This window comes from Cebus imitator, unplaced genomic scaffold (assembly GCF_001604975.1).
Source record: "Cebus imitator isolate Cc_AM_T3 unplaced genomic scaffold, Cebus_imitator-1.0 Scaffold39, whole genome shotgun sequence".
In the NCBI taxonomy this organism is placed as follows: Eukaryota; Metazoa; Chordata; class Mammalia; order Primates; family Cebidae; genus Cebus; species Cebus imitator.
In genome coordinates this window covers 2841866-2869327 of record NW_016107354.1, presented here as the reverse complement: position 1 = coordinate 2869327, position 27462 = coordinate 2841866, and the positions used below count along the sequence as shown (strand labels likewise).

Below are 27462 nucleotides of genomic sequence, written 5' to 3'. Positions count from 1 at the left end.
CACGCACGCGCACGCACACATTGAGTTTAATGTGAGGCTAGTACAGAAACAGAGAGATTAAACACAAAGAAATGTAAACAGCTCTCACATGCAAGGAAACTAGGTTACGAGAATCCCGGCACCAGGCATTCACCAGTCACCATGGAAAACAGGAAGTGAGATGCATAGCAACCACAAGCCAAAAAGCAGAAAAGCGCATACCTTTAGCTTGGAATGAAAATCACGAGATTTCCTTCTGGCAAGAACCTGAATGTGACTAGACACCTGCAGGGTAGGGGAAGGGAGGAAAACAAAGGAAAAGCCTGTAACCATGGAGATGAAAAGCCCCCTACAAGTGGGCAAGCCAGACGTACCTTAATGGCGGCTTGAATTTCTCGAACTTTCTTTCTTGCTAAGACCTGTATATGACTAGACACCTACATTGTTCGGGTTTATGAGGGGAAACAAAACAAAACAAAACAAAACAAAAAAAGGAAATCAAATATAAAATCTCTACTCCTTGGGAGGGTTTTGGGGTGGGGTGGGGGTGGTTATTTGCATCTCAACAAAGCTCTGCAGTTAGGAATACACAGTCCCAGCCAGACACAAGCCCCCAGCGCTGCTCTAAGCTTTTCATACTGGGTCATCACTGCAGTGACTTGATTCAGGGTGAAAGTTAAGACTCATCTTAGTTTTCCCACCCAAGAGGAATCATGGGCACTGGGAAAAACTAATTTTGGGAGGGATGAGAGGGGCTGTTTTCATTCTAAAATTAAAAAGGTGGGGGTAAAGGTAAATGAAAATATTTATAGCTTCTCAGTATCAGGAGGGAAAATCCCTTTTTCTCAATTTAGAAGGAGACTATCCATAAATTAGCACATTCTGTAGAATCAAAAAGCTGAAGCTGTCAGTTGTATTCTGATCTCATTAAGAGCTCTGGATTCTGTAGCAAATGTTAAAATAATACTGACATGTAAATTAGATCTCAAAGAGAAATGGAAAGACCCAGTTAGCAGAGCTTTTTTTTTTTTTTTTTTTTTTTTTTTTGCCCTTATAAATATCTTTAATCCTTCCACTCTTTTGGGTATTGACTGGGCGCCAAGTGGATTTGCATATTATTACAAAGCGAAATGTGTGAATACAGCCAGCCAGCCATCCTGTTAAAAATCTGGGTTGAAAACCACACGGATTTGCTGAACAACAAATTCACATTGGAGAGGTATCACCAACTGCTGCCTAAAACCATCCCCAGGATGCCGGGGTGTGGAAACATAGCCAAGCCCAGCTTCTGAAACACAATGATTCCACTGAAATTTGCATCTCTTTCAGTGGGACTTGGTTAAATTTAGAAGAGTCCCCCAGTGAAGGGGTCACCGGGCAAATGACCAGAGCTCACAGACCAGCAGACAGCCCAGGTCCCACACTGTCAGTATGCACAAGATTAGATCTGCCCGTTTCCGAAATTTAGAACCTTCCATTTAAAAGTTCAGCGACTCAGACTCTGACTGCGTGGTGATTACCCCATTTCCAATTCTCCAGCGGCTCTAAAACAGGATTTATGATAATAAACAGTGCTTTTATCTTTAACTTTGTCTTTGAGCTTCAATTATTCAATTATTTTTTTTTCCAATTTGCTTTGGTACTTTTCTTTTTTTAAGTACAGAGAAGCAGAAACTCCCCCATCCTCTTCACCCCTCCATCTGGCTCCTGCTGTTACTTGTTTTCAACCGAATTTTGTTCTTCTGTGATTCTTTGACTTGATGAGGGCCACTGTCGGGGGGGAGCATCCCCCAAACAGACAATGCGCTGCCTCTGCACGCTGGCAGGAGGCCACTTCTCTTTGTGCTGACTCAGCAGCCAGGCTCCCAGGCTGTGGCACAAGTAGCATTCCTGGGGAAAAGCCTCTCCCTGTTATAAACACTCATGAAGACAATTCCTCACTGGGAAAAGAACTAAAATCTGCTGCTCAATCTTAATGAGACCACAGTTTAGCTCGCCTTTTGGTCTGATTAGTTTTTTAAGATTCATGCCTATCATTCAGCATAAATCAACATTAAAAAATAATTCTTCTCTGTTAACAACTCACCCATGAGGTTTTTGGGTTTTTTTTTCCCCCCTCCTTTCTTTTTCTGTTTTTAGTTAAACACTAATTTCTCATCCGTTCCAGTTCTGAGCTGGCTCAGGTCAGAGATTTGGGCTGTTTTACATCTGAAAGGAGGGAAGGCAGAGCCCTGACAAAGGGCAGAGAATTCCTGATACTGTTCTGCACAGAGGTATTGAAGTTGTAACTTCATTTCAGTTACAGCAGCTACTGACAAAAAGCCATCACTTAAGAAGCAACAGTTCCCTGGACGCACATCATTTAGCATTACATTCAGGCCAATACTCAAGGCTGCTAGTGCTACTTTTTCATTGAAATGATGACTAATATATAATCGTTCCAGGATTTGACAGTGCACAAAATCTCAAAAATTCATGACCTGCAAGTGCATTTGCACCTGCAGATTTTGCAATGTTCACAGGTGCACATTTTGGGAAAGAAATATCAGCTTTGAAATACAGCACAGGAGCGGTTCATATACCGTCCTTAGCAGTGACACTTCCCAAATGAGTATGAAAGAATCTTGCAAGACCACATAATAAAGGGTCACTGAAATGATGAACAGTGAAAACTGAGCCAATTTAAAATACCTCCAACATTGACGTCCTTACAGGGAACTCAAATTGGGGGCTCCTAGGAGCCAAAGCATAGCCAGCCACTGCAGCCAAAATGCCTTTTTGGGGCCATTCGCTGACATGCACGATTTCCAGGTGGGTTATTTTACCTGTTTTCTGGTCCTCGTCTTGCCTGTCCTGAGTTTGATGTATCTGGCTATCAATTCATTCCTACCTGAAAGAAAGAAGAATTTACCATGAGGTGGGTTACCAAAAAACCAAACCAACAAAGCCACTGAAAGCAAGAAACAGAATTCAGAATCAAGAATTTTAAAACTGCAACTATGCATTTACTAATGCTAGAAAAATAAAACAGCACAATTGTCTGCAAAAATGTTTACTAGGAAAAATTAAGATGAAAGGTATTTAATTTTGAACTTAGACCAGCATCTGAGAATAGAAATTTATCTTTTTGAAATGTGCCTTTTTGTTTGTTTGTATACTTGTACCTAAGTGGGTGGTGGGTCACTCACATAAGCAACAAATACTAGCAAGGATTAGTCTGGAAATAAACTGAGTTATGTTCTAGTCTTTGATTTTTCATGTTCAGATTCATATTCATTTCCCTTCTCATTCAAGTTTCTTCTCAGAATTAACTCCAGCTAGAATCACAGCCACAAGAAGATGAACGAGCTGGTGTGGCCACAGAAGCCCTACAATGACAAGCTAACGGTATGAAAGTAGACACCCCCTAAAGGTAGTCAGTGAAAAAGATGACACAGTCTCCTCCAAGTTATATAACCTTCTGGGGAAAGAACAATGCCTAAAAGTATAAACAAAAGACTTCCATCCCTACCCATCAGGAAAATGAGAAGTCTCAGATAACCTGACTTCCGAACACTATAATATAACAGGAAAATATATCCCCAGAAGCTAAGCAGAGAAATGTATTACTAAGATACTACGTGGGGAAAAACCACTCATACAAGACATAGGTTCTTCTGAGCAGGTCGTATTTATGACTTCAACTTGCTCTAATACCAGGAACTGAAATTATTTCTACATACTCTATACAGTAAATGGAAAACCACCATTTCATAGCACTACTGTTGTCTGGCTTTGTATCAGCCCAGCTCCATCCTTGTGAAAATCTCCTTTGGTCAAGAACAAGCCTGAAGCCCCCTGTTGTGAAATTCACTCATGTGCTTCACCAGCCTGAGACGGTTGTGCTAGATTCTACTTTTCCTTCAACGCCCCACTTGGATGTCACTCTCTTGGGGAAGTCTTCTCTAATCGCACGACTAGGTTTGGTTGCCTTGCTCTATACCCCCATGGCAGCACAAACTGCACTTCTCCTTCCTAGGATGTACCCAAATTGTAACTGTATTTATAATGGTATAGATAGTTGTAAAATTTGTGTTAGCTGTCTTACTTCTTCCCAGATATACAGCATAGTTGAAGAGGGGGAGAACTCTGTCTTCTTCCTCAGTGTCCCCCACAGCACCTGGCACCTTGCTGGGCACAGAAAATAGGAATGAATAAAGAAATAACACAGCCTCTGTTGAAAGGGAGTGACCATATCCCCCAGATCTTCCCTGGCAGAGTAAAGAACTAGAAATACTGATGAAGACCAACATCAAAATGTCCTTAGGGAAATCTTGTCTGAGAATTCCAAAGACTCTCTCATCACTACCTAGAATGTCCTATAGTCATGGCTCTGTCCACCACCTGCCAGTTGGGACTATGCAGGACGTGGTCATCACTGGAAGGCAAAGGAATCACAAAATCTTGGGGCTGGAAAAGTACTCCTAGGTCATCCATTTCCATTCTTGAAAGTCTAAGTCTTCAGAAGCCTAAGTCAGCACTTCTAAAATTGAGGAAGTAGCCCATTCTATCTTAGAACATATTTATGATAAAAAGACCCTCCTTTTGGGGGTCTGCTTTAACTTTCACCTCCAGATCCTTCCTGTTCCTCTTAACAAGAAGTCCCATCCCTTATTTATATAACTGCCTTTCAGATTATTAATGGCAGCTCTCAGGTCCTCTTGGAGTTGAACACAAGCTAATCCTCCCATGTTCCTTTGTTATCTGACAAGCTTTGGAACACTCCCACACACCATCCTGTGACCATTCTTTGTCTTCCTTTCAGAGCTCACAGTCCAGAACTGTGGCAGTGCTCCTGCTATACAGCTTCAGAGTGGGTTTATTATCTCTTTCATGCTAAATACTCCACCTCTGTTAATGAAGCCAAACACTGCATTAAATTATTAAGGAGTACAATAAATTATTATATGCGCCAACTTAAACTCCTAGGTCTTTTTCATATGGGCTCCTCTTCACATATGTCCCTCCCCGTTTCTTTTTAATGCATAGCTGAGGTTTTCAGATCCCAAAACAGAGCCTTAACATTTATTTCTACTCCACTTAATCCCCTTAAATTCAGTCTATCATTCCAGTCTGCAAGATCTTCCCAGATCCTGATTCTGTGACTGAACCCTTTTACCACCACAAAAGGATCTCTAAATTCAATTCTGAGTACTGCTTTTCTAAGCATTCTCTTTCAAACTTTTGAGAACTACCAATATCCCCTGTAGTGTCATTGGATCTACTTCTCCATTTCTCAGATGGTTGTACAGATTTTGCAATTTGTCTCGAAAACTCACTGACAGCAGAGCCCAGCTAGAAGTACCTAATTACCAGAAGCCAGACCGAAATGACAATGTCTGCAGACAAGCCAAGCATCCTCCAGCCTGGGGCCTCACTGTGCATCCTGTTCGGCGCTATTTGAGTGGCCAAGGCGAAATAGATCCAGGGCTCTGTATTACATACAATTTCATCCCAACCTCGTCCAGACGGCAAAAATGTCTCCTACCCTCAAACTCACTTATTTTCCAGGAAAACAGACAGAACAGCTTGATAGGTGTGACACATAACCTATAGAACTAATTTTCAATTTCTTGTGGCACTTGAATGAATAAATTCAATATCCAAGACAGCCCTATTTGACTGTGTACTATAGACTATACAAATGGCACCCCTTGGAGTTAAACAGTGTCAACTCATACTTTGACTGAAGTAAAATCATGTACTACATAATGACATTTTGGTCAACAATGAGCTGCATACACGATGGTGGTCCCATCAAATTATAATGACATGATTTTACTCTATCTTTTCAATGTTTAGATTATGTTTAGATATTCAAATACTTACCATTGTGTTGCAGTGGCCTATAGTATTCAGTACAGTCACACACCGCACAGGTTTGCACAGCCTAGGTGTGTAGTAGGCTGTTCTATCTAGGTTTGCGTAAGTACACTTGATGATTTTCTAACAATGACTAAAACTGCCTGATGATGTATTTCTCAGAACGTATCCTGTTGTTCAGTGATGCATGAGGATACTTCTAACATTACTTCAACAGTTCCTTACTGGGTACTGTGGGCTGGGCACTACACTGCAGTCATTATTTCATTGAAAGTTCATCTTAACTCTCAAGCCCTTGCTTTTCAGATGAGCAAGATCACCTTTCAAAAACCCACGTTCTTTGTTTCATCTATGTTTGAAGCCATGAATAGTAATTATTTCTTTTAACTATTAGAACTACCTGCTTTAAATTATAAAATCTTCCCTAAAACAACTCTTAGAAACCTAATAAATTCTCTTAAATGCACTGATACTACATATAAAAATAGTACAATTTCAACTTTCCCCAGATCGAATGATTAAATCACCTACTTCATTGTACATTTTAATTTGGAAATACAGGCTGGTCTGTTACCTAGGCCAAATTATTTTTTAATTACTTGAAATATCAAATACATAAATCCTTTAAATAAAAAACTAACCGTATGGTTTTGATTCTATTAAAATTTTCTACGTTTAATTCTAAATCTTCACAAAATTAAAATATACTTGCCTGTTTAAAGAAGCATGGCATTCCAAACAATTTTGGGCTATTTGGGATTGTATATATATGGGTGATATCAACTAGGTTCTGAGGTGAGTCTTGTCAGTGGCCCTGATAGGACATCCTAGTCCCTATCTATATTTCCTTTTTTGTTTAATTTTTTTCAGACAGGATCTCACTTTATCACCCAGGCTGGAGTGCAGTGATAAAATCAAGGCTCACTGCAGCCTCAATCTCTCAGATTCAAGCAATCTTCCTGCCTTGGGCCCCCAAGTAGTGTGGGACTGTGGTAGCACACGGGACTACAGGCTTGCTCCACTACATAAGACTGATTTTTGTATTTATTTATTTTTTTAGTATAAACCAGATTTCATGTTGCCCAGACTGGTCTCAAATTCTGAGCCCAATAATCCGCCCACCTTGGCCTCCTAAAGTGCTGAAATTACAGGCATGAGCCATTGTGCTGGCCCCTATGTATATTTCTACAGCTCTGCCCTCCAAGGGGGTGAGTTCACAGATTCCACAGCCCTGGATATGAAACATGTTACTAAGATGCAGCATTTCCTAAGGGCCAGAAGACAAGCAGCACCATCACTGATGTAATTGAAAATGGGTCTCCAAGCTACACAGCACAGTACAGTTTTGCAGCCATGATCTTCACACACACACACACACACACACACACACACACACACACACACACCAGATTCAGTAAACCTGATGTTATAAAAATGACTTTCAATAAAGTTAGCTTTAATTTAATTACTATTTTCCTAAACCAATCCTGCAGTCACCTACGGACTGTCTTCCTTTGTGCCTTGCACCATGCCTGTCTGGTGAGTCAGAAATATAAAGCTTCTCTGCAACATAAAAATTCCTTTAGAAATGTACAACATGTCACCTCTCTAAGCCTCAGATGCTATAGCTGCAGCTGCCCTTGTTTTTCCCACCAGTCGCACATAAGCAGCAAAGAGAAACACAGCCTGACCTGTCACTTTTACACTGTGATCCGTGCCAGGCACTGTGATCTAGTTTTTATTTCATTTTATTTTTTCTTTTTCCTAAATAATTTAACAGAGTTCAAAGTGAGTCCATCACTGGCTTCTCTTGCATCTTGGATTGCCATGGAATTTCCTGATTAAGGGGCAATACAGAGAAAGATCCCAGCAGAAAGGCATGGAGTTTGCACTGTGCTTGTCTTACCAGATAGAAGACTGGTTAACATTGCTGTGGGCTGTATGTATAATGGGATGTGGCCTCAAGGTCATGTTTGAGGCACAGCAAATGCAAGGTCTGTGGCTAGAAATTGTAGCCCAGAGACAGTGAAGCTTTAATAGTGTAAGAGCCACTTTGTAATTGAATGGAGTCAGGGAGCCACCAAGAAAGAAGCAACAGATGCAGTGCTCCTCTTCCCTGGCCATAGCCAGCGCTAAGGCCAACTCACACCCATGCAGGACTGGACTGCCCTGGGCCTAGGAAGAAGCTCTAGCTTTTCCCTAAGAAAACCTCTGCTGGTCCTTTCCCTTCACTGGAAGGATGTGTGACGATTCTCCACCCCTTTCTTCCAAATTAAAACAATGAAAATCAGAAAGAAAATTCATTTCCCTTGATTGTTAGACCAAAGCCACATCAAACAAGGGTCTTCCACATACCGCCACCCCACAAACCCTAACTCAGCCCAGTAGCACTACTAGATTATCGAATGTTTCCTGTGAATCCCCTGAACTTCGTACCTGGGTGCACAACTGCTATCATGGTCTGTACTATCCTTGCCCATTTCTGCATGTCCAGATTCTACCTACCGTCCAAGGACTCGTCCTTCATAAGCCTTCCATCCGGTGGAGGCCTCCTCTTTCCCTAAACATTCATAGCCTTTGACCTGGGCTTCTTTGCTGGTAACTTGTATCTTTTTCTGCCCTATGTGGTATCATTTCAGCACGTGTCATCATTGCAACCAAGTCATAAAGTCCTTGGTAACAAGAACCAATGGCAGAGATCTCTTTTCTGCCTCCCTTTCCCAGATGGCTCAACATTTACAGACCGAGTCATTCTTCAGGTCAGAAAAGAGGCTCCTACATCCCTGTAGTCCAGTTTGGTATCAGATCATCAACATAAAGTTTAAGAAAAAAAAAAAAAAAGGCCGGGCATGGTGGCTCATATCTGCAATCCCAGCACTTTAGGAGGCTGAGGTGGGTGGATCATGAGGTCAGGAGATCAAGACCATCCTGATTAACATGGTGAAATCCTGTCTCTACTAAAAATACAAAAAATTAGCTGGGCATAGTGGCACATGCCTGTAATCCCAGCTACTCCGGAGGCTGAGGCAGAATAATTGCTTAAACCTGGGAGGTGGAGGTTGCAATGAGCCGAGATGGTACCGCTGCACTCCAGCCTGGGCGCCTGGGCGACAGAGCAAGACTCCGTCTCAAAAAAAAGGAAAAAGATAACCCAGTGGAAAAGAGCAAAGAAAGATGTCTTCCACAAGGGGACCCCACCCCAGAATGAGCACAAAGCATGGGTAGAGTGATTTACAAAGAACTTTCTCAGGCAAGATTCTATAAGACAGTGCTAAACTGCCTTCTAGCCATACGCCCCCATCACTCTTTTTTTTTTTTTTTTTTTTTTTTGAAACAAGGTCTTGCTCTGTTGCCCAGGCTGGAGTGCAGTGGCATGATCATGGCTCACTGTAGCCTTGACCTCCCGGACTCCAGTGATCCTTTCACCTTGGCCTCCCAAGTAGCTAGGACCACAGGCAGGTCCACCACACCTGGCTAATTCTTAAAATTTTTTGTAGAGATGGGCCAATTCTTAATATCTTTTGTAGAGATGTTGCTCAGGCTAGTCTTGAACTCCTCAAGTGATCCTCAAGCCTCAGGTGATCCTCCTGCCTTGGCCTCCCGAAGTGCTGGGATTACAGACATAAACCACTATGCCTAGCCAATGGGGCCTGTTTTTATCACCTGGGGTTCATGGAAAGGAAAAAAACATTTTAGGATATGGAAACCAACAACCAAAAAGTATAGGTGAAGAGGACACTGGGGAAACATGCCACTGTGTTGGAAGGGGTCTACAGATCAGGGTGGTGTTTTATCTCCCTATCCATCCTCCTGAAGATCTAGGGGATATGTATCTGTGGATACTGTCAGAGGAAGCAGTAAAGAACATGTATTAACTAACCTGTGAGGAGTTACTAATTAACCATTTCTTCTACGCTGATGCCATAGCAACCTGTCCCAGCAATAACGGAAAAGAAACAAGGACTATGGAAGCTGGCTAGTCATCCACTGGTCACACATGGACTGTGTGTGGATGGAACACAAGCAACATGATAAAATTAGGGGGATAAAAAGATACCATCTGAAGCTGGGCACAGTGGTTCATGCCTGTAATCCCAGCACTTTGGGAAGCTGAGGCAGGAGGATCACTTGAGCCCAGGAGCTTGAGACCAGCCTGGCTGACAGTGAGACCCCATCTCTTAAAAAAAAGAAAAAGAAAAAGAAAAAGAAAGAAAGAAAAAATCAGCCAGGTATGGTGGCGCCTGCCTATGGTCCCAGGTAGTCAGGTGGTTGAGGCGGGGGGATCGCTTGAACCCAGCAGTTCAAGCCTGCAGTTAGCTAACTGTATTCCAGCCTGGACAACAGAGTGAGACCCTGTCTAAAAAAAGAAAGAAAAAGAAAACATGCCATCTCTGCCTTGGAGGTGCTTGTGTCTTGTCTGGAAGAACTCTCACCCATGAGAACTGGTGAGATCACCCTAACATGCGCTCTCACAGGACCCTATGCCTCTCAGTCACAGCACGCAGCACAGCTACTGTGTTCCACTTATCCGAATGACTACAAGATGAACATGTGCCTATCCCCCACTACTACCAGAGAGAGAAATCCACAGGAGCCCAGAGCATAAAATGGGTTTTACTCATCACCGTGCCCCCATTGCTGAGAACACAGCAGGTCCTCACTGAGTACTTACAGATGGAGTAAATGACGGAGAGGGATGGAGAGCCAGGGAGGGAGATGGGGCACGGGCTAAGATTAGGTGTAAGGAAAGGCTCATGAACAGCACCGGAACCAGTCCCACAGCATGTCCAATGAGGAAGTTCAGGCAGCAAGATCTCAGTTAATCCCCAATATAAATCATTGACCAGAAATCAGCACCAATGTGGAAAATCACCAGAAACAGCCAGGCCACCCATTTGGGGTTTTCAGGGGCTGGTACTACTTGTTCCCAAACTAAAAGTTCACCAAAGGACTGACAGCATTCAGGAGGTAAAGACTGGCAATTCCTGGAGATAATATGTGTCTGCATTCACCCAGGGGCTTATTAAAAACAGCTTTCAGAGAAAGAGCAAACAGAGAAAGACTGTGTTAACTCCTGGCTACTCAGAACTTCTATCTCACATCCCTGCGAGTGTCTGGCAATAACTCAAGTCCCACCTTCTCAGGAGCTTATATCAGTCAACGGCAGCTGACAACATTACCACGTGATGACTCCACAGAACACTGTGTTCTCCTGCATCTCAGAGGAACCACTTACAAACTACACATTTGCACTGGGTTACAGGGGTCAGAAAGAGATGAGCAAGAAAAAAATATCTAAGGCTGCGTAGTGAGTACAACACTGCTATGTTAGATAGAAGTTATTTTGGTTGTAACTATTTCTAGATGAAAAATAAATATGAATGAAGTTAAGTTCTTAGTGGTTCATTCTCTATGAGGCAATAAAGAAATGCCACACAATTACTTTCTTCACCCTCTAATGAACAGTTTGACCAGTCTTAATTCTGTAACTATGCCTCCAATCATTTTTCTTTCTAATCCACCCTCTACACAGCTACCTAAAACACAGCTTTCAGTTAGCCACTCTACTGATGTAAGACCTTCCATGGCTCCTACTGCCCACATCTAAAGGAAAAAATGCTTTAAGATGGTGTTCAATGTTCTCCCCACTATCTGGCCCCTAATTATTTTTCGTGACATACTACCGCCACCAGCACCACCAGCACCACAATTCATTTTACCACCATCAACATATATACTAAGCTTCCAGTTCCCTGAACCCATCCTGCCATGCTTAAGGTCTTACACCTTCAAGACCCCTTAAGACCACCAGGTAAAATCTTTCCAGGTCCAGCTCAGATGTCTCCTCCACAAAACCTCACCTGAAACGTGCCTGAACATGTGCTAGACATGGAGTGTGTGGAGAGGAGTAAGCCAGGGAGCCAAGTGTCCAGAGCTTACTTCACCAGACCAGAGACTGGGAAAGACCACAATATTATAAAGTGAAACAAAAGGTACCATGAGTTAAAAACAAGTCACTTAGTATAGGAGGGGAATGATGGCTTGGCTCTAGGCAAGAAGCAAGAGATTTACCACTCTGTCCTGGTCTCAGTTCTTTACTTCATGTGTCAGGGCACCGCCCACAATCAGACTCTACTAAGGGTTCCCTGTGTAACAGACTACAAGTTTCTACAAGGTACAGTCCATGTCTTCTACATCTTGGTATCCCATACACTTAAGCTGTAGATGAGATTTAATGAAGGCTGGGAGTGGTGACTCATGCCCATAATCCCAGCACTTTGGGAGGCCAAGGTAGACGGATCACTTGAGGTCAGGAGTTCGAGACCAGCCTAGGCAACATAGTGAAACCCCGTCTCTACTAAAAATACAAAAAATCACCAGGCGTGGTGGCACAATGTCTAGCACCTGTAATCCCAGCTACTAGGGAGGCTGAGGCAGGAGAATTGCTTGAAGCAGAGAGGTGGAGGTTGTAGTGAGCCAAGATCAGGCCATTGCACTCCAGCCTGGGTGACAGAGCGAGATGACGTCTCAAAAAAAAAAAGATAAGATTTAATGGAACCTGAACTTGCTGTCCCCAACTGTGACCTAAATAGACCCCTCCCCACAGGCTCTCAAGGGCCTAACACTTCTTGCCATTCATCTTGCAGGCATTCGCCTCTTCTTACACCTCCACATCTGGTTATGTTGCCTTCCTATACCAACAGGTCCTCATCCACTACAAGCAAAACCCAACCTCCTTAGCCTGGTACGTAAAGCTAACAGCCCACTCCTGCATAGGGCTCCTCTATTCTAGTTTATGGACTTTCATAGAGTTCCCCAGACCACTGTCATGCTTTTCCAAAGATACCTCCATGCCTTTGTGGAACCACATATGTTTATATGTTCTTTCCTTTCTCTTTTGCCTGCAAACTCCTATTCATCCATGTAAGCCCCACCTGGAACACTTAATCCCCGATGTCTGCTGGGAGCCATCCAAACTGAGTTAGTCATTTCCTCCTTTGTAACCTAAAGTACTGAGCATGCATCCCTGCAACTACTGCACTGCCATTACTTATCTACAGTCTATTCATCCACCTCCTAGAATAGTGGCTACCCCATGGTAAAGCACCTGTCTGGTTATCTGATTCCAGATCTGGCAGCTATAAAGTAGGTGCTCAATAAATTATTTTTTCTTTTTTTTTTTCCTGAGACGAAGTCTTGCGCTGTCACCCAGGCTGGAGTGCGTGGTATGATTTCAGTTCACTGCAACCTCTGCCTCCTGGGTTCAAGTGATTCTCCTGCCTCAGCCTCCTGAACAGCTAGGATTACAGTTGCCTGACACCATGGCTGGCTAATTTTTTTCATTTTTAGTAGAGATTGGGATGTTGGCCAGGATGGTCTCGAACTCCTGACCTCACGTGATCCGCCCACCTGGGCCTCCCAAAGTGCTGGGATTACAGGCTTGAGCCACCGCGCCCGGCCTTCATCTTTTCCAATCTTTGCATCCTCTTCAATTTTCAAAATGACATAGTCCTAAAAACTGTTTCCAAGTAAACAGAGCATTTATTGTGATATCTTAACATTAAGAGGGCACTATGCAAGCCGCATGCTTGCTACAGTCATCTTTTAATTTGAAATAGATGCTTCAATGGTCAGGTGAGGTGGCTCACGCCTATAATGCCGGCACTTTGGCAAGCCGAGGGGGGCAGATCACAAGGTCAGGAGCTTGAGACCAGCCTGGCCAACATGGTGAAATCCTGTCTCCACACAAAAACTAGCTGAATGTGGGAGTGGGCGCCTGTAATCCCAGCTACTAGGGAGGTTGAGGCAGGAGAATTGTTTGAACCTGGGAGGCGGAGGTTGCAGTGAGCCTAGTTGCTGCATCACTGCATTCCCGCCTGGGTGACAAGCAAGACTCTGTCTGAAAAAAAAAACACCCAAAAAACAATGAAATAGATTTTTCATTGAATAAATAGTAGGAATGAGGTTTTTGCCAGAGGGTAAGTATAGCCAAAATTCTTACAATTTGTGACAGACTGTAAAATTAAGTTTATAAATAGGCTGGAGGCATTGTATCAAGCCGCATGTCTCTCGCTGGACATCCAGTATCTAGTTCTCGGTGTAAAAACACAACTATCACCAGAAGAATTGTGTCAACTTCTGAAGCTACTGTAACAATAGCTACACAAAGGTGAGTTATGCAAGCAAGAAGTCAAAATGGCATGCCCAGGGATGACTTGCTGCTTAGAAAATAGCTAAATGTCTAGGCACTCAGTAACCTAACAATAATATGGAAAGCATAATGAAAAAGAACATTTTAAAATGCACTCAAACTGAAGAAACTGAAATTTCGGGAATAGGCTATATGAAACATTATTTTGGAGGGGGCGTGGTTAGAGATGGTATGAGGCTATAGAAAATTGGGTAAAAGCAGGGTGCAGTGGCTTACATCTATAATCCCAGCATTTTGGGAGGCCAAGGCGGGGGTATCACTTGAGGTCAGAAGTTCGAGACCAGCCTGGCCAACGTGGCAAAATCCCATCTCTACTAAAAATACAAAAAATTAGCTGGGCGTGGTGGCGTGTGCTTGTAATTCCAGCTACTCAGGAGGCTGGGGCAGGAGAATCGCTTGAACCCGGGAGGTGGAGGTTGCAGTGAGCTCAGATAGCACCACTGCACGCCAGCCTGGGCAACAGAGGGAGTCCGTCAAAAGAAATAAAAGAAAAGAAAGAAAGAAAGAAAAAAGAAAAAAAGAAAAGGAAAGGAAGGAAAGGAAGGAAAGGAAGGAAGGAAGTTAGAAAGTTGGGCAATGACATGTACTGCATATCTACTATGCATCAGCACTATGCAAATCACTGTGCTTTTCTTTTCTTTTTTTTTTCAAGATGGGGTCTCACTCTGCTGCACAGTTTGGAGTACAGTGGTGTGATCATGACTCAGTGCTACCTAGACCTCCTGGTCTCAAGCAATCCTCCCACCTCAGTCTCCCAAGTAGCTAGGACTATAGACATGTGTCACTATACCCAGCTAATTTTTTTTTTTCTTTTTTTGTAGACATGGGGTCTTACGTGTTGCCCATGCTGGTTTTGAACTCCTGGCCTCAAGCAATCCTCCTACTTCAGCCTTACAAAGTGCTGGGAATACAGGCACAAGCCAAAGCACCCGGCGGAAGCACTGTGCTCATATACCACATATTTAACCTTCACATCCACCTAATTCTACCTAGTTCAGCATTTTATACATGCTGAAACTGCACTTCGAAGAAGTTAAGCAACTTTCCTAAGTTCCCAAACTAGTTAAGCAGTAAAGTTGGGATTTGAACTCAGCTTTGTCTTCCAAGCTCCTTATTCCTTAACATTAGACCAACTAATAAGTGTTTAATGAGGACAAAATTTTAGATGGGGATAGAATCCAGCCATGAAATGAACTGAATTGTACACACATCACTTTAAAGTTCTCTAATTTCTCATCTACAATACAGATTAAAGCCTCAACTCTTTAAGCATCCAAAGCCTACATAATCTGGCCCCAAGGTACTCCCCTCTCCCATGTAGTAAAATTTATAAAATATTTTCTATATAAAAGGGATTATGCTAGGCTCTAGAAGAGAAACACAGTGGAATAATACAGACTCTCTGCCCTCGAGGAGTTCATGGTCTAGGAAGAGAAATGAGGCTAGAAGCCAAACAATGGTAATCAAAGACAGAATGATTAGATGAACAGGAGGAGACTACTGAGGAAGGGCCTGAGACAGGTGCCCAGAGATGTTTCCTCCTAGGGTTGTCATGCTCTAGGTCATTGACCCCACTGTTATAGCCACATCTGATCTGTCTCAAAACTAGGAGCAGCCAGAGGTGACCCTATAATTGGCCAGTCACTATGGAGAAAGCAGTGGGCTATGACACAGGCTGCCCACTGGAGATGATGACCAACCAAACCAAGAAAATCACCTTTCTCGGCTGAGCTTTAGATTCAGGACAGTCGCCTCATTTTTCTTCTCCTTTTAAAATTCTAGGCTGGGCACAGTGGCTCAAGCTTTTAATCCTAGAACTTTGGGAGGCCAAGACAGGATGATTGCTTGAGGCCAGGAGTTCAAGAACAACCTGGCCAACATAGCAAAACTCCATCTCAAATACAAGAAAATAATGTAAAATAAAACAAAAATAAATTAACATAAACGCATTCTGCCTGTAAAAAATTAAAATGTCACATGGACAAACCAGTTTTTGTCTTTTCTCCTGCCACTCTCGACACACACACAGTCTCTAAAAATCCTTATTCCTGTCATGTTGGGTGCTATTTCCTTTGTGTGAAATGGCCACCGCCCCCACCCCCACCCTCACCCCACCAAATCTACTGAACAATGATTCCTGAGCTGCCAGGCCTCTGCAGCTGGCACTTCCACTCACTCCCCAGCAGTGGGCTGGGTCTGCCCCTCCTGCTCACCATATCTTGTGCACACCACTAACACAAGCTTGCTACACCACACTGTGCCTGTTTTTACTCATTTTCCTTGGCACATTGCGAGATTTGTGAAGGTAGGACCCACATCCTACTCCCATCTACTCCATCTTCCCAACCTCTGACTCTGTATGAAGAATGTGCTACTTAATGATATTGCTACTGGTGACTTGAGCCCCGCCTTGAAAGAAAAAACATCTGAATAAGGGATATCATGGCACATGGAAAGCAGTGACTGTCTTCTTTGAATGGACAGGAAGAAAGGGAGGGGGAAGCCGCAGGAAGAGAAAGCATTATGTCGGCAAGCACTGGTGATGAAAAGCAGACTGCAACAGGGCTCCTGCCTTCAAGGAGCTCACAGTCATGTTGGATGCTCATGGAATGCAGAAATACCCATGAATATTTCCTCTTCTTGAGCTCCAAGAAATCAAAGAGGAACCCACAAGCACAGCTGAGACAGAGTGGCAATGAAAGAGGACATGTGGCTGTTTTATTCCCTAGCAGAATGAACCTGGAAAGCTGAAAGCCCTTCTTGCTTCAAAATTAGCTCTATCTTCCCAGTTTTTAATTCTTTTTCTTTTAAAGACGGGGTTTCACTGTTTTAGCCAGGATGGTCTTGATCTCCTGACCTCATGATCTGCCCGTCTCCACCTCCCAAAGTGCTGGGATTACAGGCGTGAGCCACCATGCCCGGCCTGTTTTTAATTCTTGCGATCTTCATCAATTTCAGATTTAGCAGCCTGCCTCAATCTGCCACTGACAAAGAGAATACTATTCAGCATTTAATTGAGAAAAACAAATTTTCTAAGAAACACCTCAACTTGTTTATAAACAGAACAGGTAAGAATGAACTGGACAAATGGAAGACAAGCTAACTCAGGGCCTTATTCTTAGTAACCACAATATTTTCTACAGACAGATGGAATATATACAGTCAACATGGCTTTATCTGCAAGCTCATTCACCACACAGAAGTTTGACTTAAAAAAAAAGGCAGAGCTCAAACTACTCATGTGGCTCGGGCCCTGAATGTTGCTTTGTAAAGATATCTGAGTGAAATTATCCAGCAAACTCTTGTGTGGATAGAAGGTTCCACAAGTCAACAGCCGCTTAAGCAGTTTAAACCAACAAGCAAGATGCCCTCTATTTAAATGCTATGAGTGAATCTATTTTAAGCCTTTAAAAATCCTTTGGGCAGGTGTTTAAGCTGTGCACAGACTGAGCCTGTGGAGGCTCTGGGGGTGGGGGAGGGCGGGCTCTACTCTCCATGCAGGCAACATTTTGTGCAGACAATCTTCCTGCAGCAGGTCATGTGACAAAGGCCAAATAAACAGCATCTGGGGATTTTCAATTACAGACCTTCGCCCAGCATGCCTGCACTGTAATCTCTACCAGATGAGGCTCAGGCCTCCCTATTTTCAATAATTCACACACTGTGTACACATAACATGACAATAAGGGCATTCATGGTGTGGCCTGATTCGCAGATCAAAGCTAGCAAAGGGCCAGCTGTAAGCATGCTCGGCTGCTGGATGATTCGTGCCTTTCACAGGCTTGGAAAGGCGCTCCACAGGACCTGGCAAGCCAGCCTCTTTCCTGTGTGGTATGCTAAGCAAAATCTGAACATGAACGGGACACAGCCCCCTGGGACAGCCAAAGAGGCGACCAATTCTATGTGCATTTGGGAGTACTGAGAAAGATTCAAACACCAACTGCTTCACAAGCTGCCTCTTGGGGCAGAATTGTCTTACCCGGCCCAAGACGCATGCAAAGGCCACCAATCAAAGGGGCAGGTAGTTCTTGAGACAAAATGTGTTCTACAAAGATGGTACCATTTCCATACATAATAAAGCCTTAGCCAGGTGCAGGTGCTCGAGTTCACAAATCCACTGGCTGTGCAATTCACTATTAGCTATCACACACATGCACACAGACTCAGACACAAACTACATGGAGGTGTATTGCTGATGCATGTCACAGAGCTTTGGATCTAGGAAATGAAAGGGGACACTGTTGTTATTACCGAATTCCCTACACATTAACTCAATTAACTTTTGTGCTAGACTAACACTTTTAGCTACTGTGTGTGTGTGTGTTTGCAAACGCACACAAAAGTGCTTTTAAAGCATTCGCCATTCTCAAGTCCACAACATTCCAAACGTCAAATGGTGTCCAAAAGGACACCATTTCCTCACATAAAGATCTCAGACCGGGCACAATGGCTCACACCTATATACCCAGCACTTTGGGAGGACAAGGTGGGTGGATCACTTGAAATCAGGAGTTCAAGACCAGCCTGGCCAAGATGGTGAACCGCGTCTCTACTAAAAACACAAAAATTAGCCAGCAGGTAATTATAGGCAGGCACCTATAATTCCAGGTACTAGGAAAGCTGAGGCAGAGAACTGCTTGAACCCAAGAGACGGAGGTTGTAGTGGAGATGGCACCACTACACTCCAGCCTGGGCGAAAAGTGAGACTCTGTCTAAAAAAAAAAAAAAAAAAAAAAAAGATTTCATACCCGTCAATCAGGCAGGAACCAGAAGAAAGCCATAATGGTGACTTCCTTGGAGCCAACACATGCTGCTCACCAGCTGTGGACTGTGTGGCCTTACCCGCTTTTCTCACTCATTCAGAATGGTTTCCTCTTAATCACAATAATCCCAAAAGTGCTAAAACATATCAATCGTTGGGTAAGCCTGGCCTACAAAGGGCCAGCCGGCTGGCTTTTATGGCCTTGTCCAACAGCAGCTGATACTTCATTCAGTGACAAATCCAATTTAGCAGTTACAAGAGGTTTAGCATCTCTGAAAAAAATATTGGGGTTGATCTGGCACTCTGAATTCAGCAAATGCTCCACTGCCATATTGTTGTAGAGATTTTTCTGCCATCATATTTGGATGTCTATAACCAACTGTCTCGCACCTTCCCCACCCCTACCCTCCCAACCCCCGATTTGATGCTGGTGGTGGTGGTGGCAACAATTTAATCCCTGGATTAAAAAATATAGACAACAAATCACATGTGAAAACTGACTGAATGTGATTTTACCGTCATTCCCTCAAATACAAAAAGGGGGAGCAACTGGCTCTCCTTTTCAAACAGGAATTTCTAACATGTTGAAAGAAAAAGTTATGAGGGAAAGGTGATTTTATTCTAACCTCTGGACTCTTAGTTCTGAAGAATAAAAAGAGATAAGCAAATGTGAAGTTCTTAGACTTGGATTAAAATATGTCTCATTAAAAACAATGGCGGGACTATCATAAAGACCTTGTAACTAAAGTATTTACATTCATTTAAACATTAAAATGTTAAAAAAAAAAAAAGCATTAACTCATGATGAGTGGAAACAAGGAACTAGCACAAAAGCTAGTTTTTGAATATTTAATATACGTTCTTTACAGATAATTATATAAATTTAAGTTGAATCTCCAAAGAAAATAACTTGGATAATTTAGTTATAAAAGGACTTCACAACCAACAAAATGTCATTTTGAAACAACAAGGTAATTTATAAAGTAAAAGGTAAATGACCTCATAGAAACGTAGGCTGATTATTCCTTTAATATTAGGCTTTGCCATCAACAGTTGGTTATTTTACCCCAGCTCCGGTTTTAATGATACCAAAAAAGTGACCACAGAAACATCTGATTTTAAAAAAGAACAAGTTTTCAGTGCCATAAATGAGATGCATGCAATTGTGGCTGGCAAGACATCAACAATGAAATATTCCATACATGAAGTTCTTATTTCATGTGGTTTTAAAATTTTATTCTTTTCTCTGGATTTTTAAACCACAAACTGAAAACTAAAACAAAATAAACAACCAAAACCTGCAGATCTGAGAAGACATTCGGCTTTTATGAATAACAATCCATTAGATTTTGTTATTTTGTCAATGTCACTTGTCACAACAACAGCAGTAGCATTTATAATTTACTCTAAGACTGTTTTAATTAAAATTCAAAAAACCACGACAAAGCTATATTGAATTTCATTTGCCGCGTTGTAATTACTTACTTTGTAGCTGACTATAAACAGTATTTTATTACATCCACAAAAATGCATTTAAAAGCTAACAGTAATTCATAGACACTGGAAGAACTGAGGGAACAAGTCCTGTCGCTTCTACTTTGAATAGAGAGCTACTTCCTACTTTCATGTGACATTAAGAAATGAAGATGCATAATCTTTTCCAATCTGAGGGGCTCTATGGATCTGCCAACATTACCTTCCCTTAGAGCTGGGCTCCGACTCCTTGTGAACACAGATTTGGCAGAGCCAGATCTATGTGCATCCTCCCAAGACCAATAGAAAGGGTCTGACTTGGCTCAAACCCAACAATGAGACAATAGAGGCTGCCAGGCATGATGGATGACTTAAAGGACTTAAAACCACCATTTGCATCCTCCCAGATAAACAATTAGCTAGAAAAAAATTTTTTTGTTGTTTTCCTGGAAGCAACTTCCAATGCTGTTAATCTGCCTAGCAGAAGAGAGTTAGTTTAGTGAAATTAGAATAAAATTAGAAAATGTCTCAAACAAATGCCCTTAAAGTATCTCACTGGAACTAGAAGAAATAAACCATTCATTACATATTTTCTTAAGTTTAGAATTTTAAAAGTTGGAAAAGGCTTTGACACTTGTAACTCTCTTAAAGTTAGTGTCAGAAGTCTTTCAATATATTTATTGAGTTCATTTTTCTATCCCATCTTCCTTCTTTTGAAATCCATCTAATTCTTAAAGGCAGCATAAAAAAAAAAATTCACTTATTGAACAAGGCAGGCAGGCATAAACATGATTTAAGCATGAAAGAAAGGAAACGGCCTTCAGAAATGCTTGCCAGATAAAAATCAGTGGTTCTGAAACTGCATACAACCAATTTTATGGAGCTCATGAACACCCAGGAGAGAATGCTTGAGAAACGTCAGAGAAATCTCTTAAAAGTCACCCTGCATTTCTCTAGAATGAATTTACAGGACAGGCTAAGAGTATCTCCGGAAGTTCACCAAGCCTCCATTAATAAATGAGGCAGCAGTGTGGTTTCCATGGCAACAGAATCCTAACTCCAGCAAGCTTAGTGAACAGCTGCCAAAGATTTCTCCTCAAATCTCAACTTCCTGTTTCCAGGTACTGACAAAACCAAACATACTTTTAAGCCCAGGGAAACAGCAACAGCATAGGGATTTTCAAAAAGGATTCTCGTAATGGTGGTTTGGTCAAAAGTGAGGTGGAAGTATCACAGGACTCAGCAGCTCAATCCTGCTGCAGAGGCTTGGAGGATACTTTTAAAAGGAGCTAAGAGCCCCCTGAGAATGTTCAGTGAGTTAAATATATTTGCTGTAATATTATAATGTGTTATGACAAGCTATATATCATTATAATAGGTTCTCATGATTCACATTCACTTTTTTTTTTTTTTTTTTTTTTTTTTTTTTTTTCTTTTTTTTTTTTTTTTTTTTTTTTTTTTCATTTGCTCCATGGAATGATTTGAGGTTTGGGTCAGCTTGATTCAGAATTCAGCAGAGGAAAGCTGACTACATTTCTTTAACATATGTAACCTTGAGGTTTATAGGACAGTTTATGATATATTTTAAAAGAGACCTTCCCAGACTCCTCCATATGAACAGGAAAGTGTAGAAAAGCACAGATGCTAGGACTCCGCATGAGCAGTCACTGACTTTAGGGAAAGTTATCGGCCTTTGCGAGCCTCAGTTTCCCCAAAGTTCTCATACCCTATAATGCTATGATACGACCATAAGCCCTAGCTACTTTAACACTCCTTCCAAATACATACAGAGAACACCAGAAAGCACTAGTGTGCTTCGATTCTCCATCTCCCCTTTCCCTCTAAACATGGAAGAAGCTGAGTTACCAGGGTGCAAACTGAAGGAAGAGGGCATAGTCCCAATAAATTCAAGTAGCTGAAAGAAGGGCAGCTACCATGACAGCAGCCTGGAGGGGGCATGCGGAGGGATTCTCAGAAAGGCCAGAGAGAATTCTTAAACCAACCCCAAAACCAACCCCTTCAAGAACAGCATGAAACCAACATTCCCCATAGAGTTTTATTCTTTACGCTAGGGCAACGGACACACTTCCTAACTGGAATCCATCCCCACCATCTAAGGAGCTGCACTGCGAGCTGACAGAGACTCTCTAAAGCCACTGGCTTGCTAAACACGGATTATAGGCATGGCTTGGTGGGGACAGCTAAGAGGACCAAAGTTGGGGAAAAGACAGCTCTTCTGTACGCATTAAGCTTATACTCTATCTACCCCATGGTGTATATAAGAGATGCAGGTAGGAAAAGAGGCAGAGCCACAGCGGCTATATATTTTTCAGGATTTCCCTTTTAATTTCACCTATGAATAATCTGGGTCTATGTCCCTCTCTGCATCCATCAAATAAAGTAACTTCCCACATGACTCACACATGCATCCCCCTTAGCATATTTTCATGTTAAAAGGCTTTAGCAGACAGTAACAAATTCCTGACAGCTTGAGACGAGAAAAAGTATTCCATTTCAATTTTCAGACAGGTCTGGCTTGGGGACAAACCAGCTGAAGGACAGGGAGGGCAAATTTCCAGTACAACTCTCCCTATAAAAGCAATAAAGTTAGTATTGATGAAGAACAATCAAATATCCACCAGAACTCTGAAAGCCACTGCGTATCTCATCCCAATGCACTCACAAGGACGCATGCAGAAAGCCACCCTATGCATATAAACTTCCCTAAGAAGTCTATGCCTTGGTTTTCTACCTCAGAGAAAATGAGACGCTTCTGTTATGAATGGAGCCCCTCTAGCCTCGAGAGAAGATCTGCAGAGAGTTGGGAATATCTATTAATATAGACAGCACTTCCAAACTGCAGGAAGAGCACACAGTTGAACCAGGGACCCAAGCATCCAGGCTAAGACACGGCCATTTATTTCGTGAAAGTGAAAATGAGTAAAAGTTAAGTGAAAGACTATTATGCAGAAATGATCATCCCCAGTATATGAATTTTGACTGACCTTTCTCTACAATTTAATTATAGGAGGTTGTATTTACCAGCACAACACTGGCTATGGCCTCTTAACTCTCACAAGCTTCTCATGGCTTCTTGTGACTCACATCCTTACACAATCATTCCACTGCAAAATATCCATCTCTCAGACTTATCTACCTACCCTTCTTGCCTTGGTCCTCACTGTTTCCTTTCTGGTCTTTTAAAGCTGCCTCTGAACTGTTTTCCTTACTTTCTATCTGTTCCCACTCTCACTCTTCCTCAAGGCTGCAACCAGAGGGATCTTTCTTAGATTAATGAGTCTTATCACATTACTTTCAATTGCCAACTCTTGTCACTGCCTGCAAATTTCTATCCATCTTTTAATATCCAACTGAAACAAAACCTTCCATTACATGCAGTTGGTGATTTCCTGGTCATGCTCCTTATGTTCTGAACCTGCTGTGATAACCCCACCATGCTCTGGCATCGCTTCTTTCCACAACCAATGTCTCTACTAGTCCCTGAAGTGCTGCTATGTGGCAGAAGCTTTTTCCTGTAAATTTCCGTTACTCCAGTCCCCAGGACACAGCCTAGCACCTGGGACATAATAATTCACTGAATGAATGGGCCAGAAATATGCAGACAGAGAGGATGCAGTATTTCTTTCTGAAGCTTGTGATCTTCAAAAAGAGTTGTGGTGGTGGGTTTTTTTTTTTTGTTTTTGTTTTTTTTGAGACTGAGTCCTGCTCCATCACACAGGCTGGAGGGTAGCCTCTGCCTCCCAGGTTCAAGTGATTCTCCTGCCTCAGACTCCCATGTAGCTGGGAATACAGGTGTATATCACCATGCCTGGCTCATTTTTGTATTTTTAGTAGAGACAGGGTTTCACTATGTTGGCCAGGCTGGTCTCAAACTCCTGACCTCTGGTGATCTGCTGGCCTCTGCCTCCCAAAGTGCTGGATTACAGGTATAAGCCACTGTGCCCAGCCCAAAAAGTTTTTTTTATTTTTTTTAGTAAGTTGGAATGAAAAATATTGAAAAAAAAAAAAAAAGTTTTTGGAAATTGTCCCAAGTCCACAAAAAACAATGCTCAGAGTTCTTTCCTAAGTTGTGTGGTGACACATCTTTTGTCAAAAGAAATTTATAAGATTTATAAGCTTGTTTCCCCAATTTGAGCCACACAGACTTTCTGTTGAGGAACCATTTTATGTCATGTGTGTGGTTTCTCATCTATCCAAGCTTCCTGATTGCAAAATACAATCACTCTATAACCAACAAGCAAACTGTACTGCCTGGGCTTAGAGAAACTCTCTTAGAGATACTAATATTAGAGAATCCGAAATGTTTGGCTCTACAAGATACTTTATAGACAATTTCAACTAACAATTTCAATTTTGCAGATGAGAAAATGAAAGCAAAAAGAAGCCAAAAGAAATGCACAAGGCCACAACACTTGTGACTTTACGAAGGATGTCCTGACTCTGAAGCAGTGCTCATTTTAAAACCAATGTATAATCAAAGATCACCTGAGGTAAGGAGTTTAAGACCAGCCTGGCCAAAATGGGGAAACCCCGTCTCTACTAAAAACACAAAAATTAGCTGGATATGGTGGCAGACACCTGTAATCCCAGCTTCCTGGGAGCCTGAGGCAGGTAAATCGCCTAAACCCGAGAAGCAGAGGTTGCAGTAAGCTGAGATGGCACCACTGCACTCCAGCCTGGGCAACAAGAGCAAAACTCCGTCTCTAAATATATAAATAAATAAATATCCCATAGATTCAAAAGTAACCCTGAAGAGAGATAATGGAATCTCTTTTCTCTTAACCAATCTGATGATATAACAGGCAAACAGAAGTGAAAAGGGCCAATTTTGAGCAAATTCACACTGTGTCCTCAAACATGAAAGGTAACAAAACCTAATGAGTCCCTGCTTTACGCCATGAAGAATCATCTACTGGGGAGATGATGGCACACACACACACACTTCCCGTGCACACCAGAGGCCACGCCTTCCCTGATGGGCATATACAATGTTCTGCTGGGGACGGTATTCTGGTCCCCAGTCCACAATTTCAAACTTAAAAGTATGAAGTCCTCTCTCCAACTACACTGCGTCTCTGAATTCTATATTCCTTTATCCAGGGGTGTGTCTGAACCATTTACATTTCGGCTGTTAAGATATTCAGGGTAACAAAATTCAAAATGATTATGCAACATTTTGTCCTAAAAATCCTTCTTTATGATTCTAGTTGCATCTACATTCAGGCATTTAGGGAAAAACTGGATAAACCTATATTTAATTTTTATGGGTTTAAACTTCCTGTCTATCCCCTTTCAACTTTCTTCTTTCCAGATGGAGGGAGCCCAATGTCTCCAGTCCGTCCTTACCTAAAAGTGATCCCCACGATCATTTTCACGGATGGAAAGTGTGCTCATCTCTTTACAACCTTCTTCAGGAGCTGCAAAATACTGTGCACAATTCCAGGGGCCAGCACAAAATGACTAGACTAGAGACTTGCAGGAAAATACACATCAAGGTTCAATGGTTCAGAGGGAGGGGCCTCAGCCTGGGTGTATCAGGAGACCTGGTTCAAATTCCAGTTTGATTTGTCTAAATCTCAGTTTTTACATATGTAAAAAGGTTGTAAAACATCCTCAAAGAACTGTCATAAGGACTAATAAGAAACATTTTTATGAAATCTGCTAGCACAGTAGCTGGCATATAGCAAACACACTGTAAATATTAGCTGAATCACAAATTAGTTATAAACTCATTTCTCAACACCATTATAATTTCTCACTCACATTTTTAAAAATGTAATCTCAGTGCAATTACTCTTGACGAAACAGAAACAGGCACACGCTCCTCTGACATTCATCACTATCAGTTCAAGGAGGGAAGAGAGAACTCTCATTCCCCTGAAACTTTTTGTTTTACTCAAAGCACTGTGTGCCAACAGAAAGACTGGTCAAAGGGCATCAAAGGCTAATTCACAAAAGAGGAAACATAAATGATTGTTAATATTAGAAAAGGTCCATCCTCACATGTAGTCCGTCAAGGCAAGATCAAACAATAAAATACCCTATGATGACCTACGATACGTTGCCTATGAAAACCTTCCGTCTTCCCAAGAGGATATACAGCTGTTGGGGCAATACACTAGTTCGGCCCTTTTGTATAGCAATTTGATTACACGTATTGAAAGGCTTTAAAGTAAACTTTGTTTATAAGGTTAATTTAAGGATATAATCTGGAATCTGAGAAAAACGGTGCTAAGAGATGTTAGTCACAATTATCTAATGGAAAACAGAGAGAAAAACAGGCTTCAACAACTAAAAATAAAAAACTATTAAATAAATTCCCTCTGAAAAGAACATTTAAAAAACAAGCATTCAAAGTTATATTTAACAGGAAAGGTTTAAGTAAGAAAGCGAGATGAATGACCATACAGGATGATCTCAACTTTGTACGATGAAAATAAAGTCATATGAAAGAAATACATCAAAAGGCTAACAGCGGTTGTCTCTGGGTGAGGCATGTGGGTGGGCTTTTCTCCTTCTTTATCCCCCTGCTTCTCATTTGGGCAAACCTGTCTCTCCTCTGCACTCGCAGCTGAGCACACTGTCTGCAGAGGCAGCACCTGCAGTTGTGCATAAGCAACACATGTGTATGGGGAGGAGGACCCAGGGTCCTATCAGAGGGCAGCCAAGCCCATTCTGTAACCCTGACTCTCCACAGGTAAAAGGTGACTGCATTTCATTCCATTTTAACCTTAAGGACCTTTCACAAATCCAAAAACAAGGTACGACTAAGTTCTATAGTGACTTGATAGATACAGGCTTGACACAGCTTAGGACTACATATGATTCACACGTCCATATATTCAATGTCAACTCAAGACCCACAAAAAGCAAGATCTTTTTATTGTTTTATTTTTTAAAGAGACAGGGTCTCACTCTGTTGCTTAGGTTGGAGTGCGATGGTGTGGCCACAGCTCACTGCAACCTTGAACTCCTGGACTCAAGCAGTCCTCCTACCTTAGCCTCCTGAGTAGCTATGACTATAGGTGCCAGCCACCACGCCCAGATAATTTTTTAAAATTTCTGCAGAAATGGAGTCTCACGGCCGGGCGCGGTGGCTCACGCCTGTAATCCCAGCACTTTGGGAGGCCGAGGCGGGTGGATCACGAGGTCA

At 42.2% G+C, this 27462-nt stretch overlaps 1 protein-coding gene across 10 annotated transcripts in view; it reads right to left on the bottom strand.

Annotated features, from left to right (window-relative positions):
* TEAD1 (TEA domain transcription factor 1) overlaps positions 1-27462 on the bottom strand; it is a 273150-nt gene that overhangs the window by 79520 nt on the left and 166168 nt on the right. For 5 of the 10 annotated variants that reach the window (XM_017525759.1, XM_017525756.2, XM_017525757.2 and 2 more), the window contains exons 3-5: positions 2805-2869; positions 354-416; positions 202-264 (exon numbers count right to left, since the gene is read on the bottom strand). In XM_017525759.1, coding sequence (XP_017381248.1) covers positions 202-264; positions 354-416; positions 2805-2869 — 191 coding nt within the window. The remainder of the gene's footprint in view (positions 1-201; positions 265-353; positions 417-2804; positions 2870-27462) is intronic. The other 5 variants (XM_017525760.2, XM_037737487.1, XM_037737489.1 and 2 more) reach the window with 2 other exon arrangements.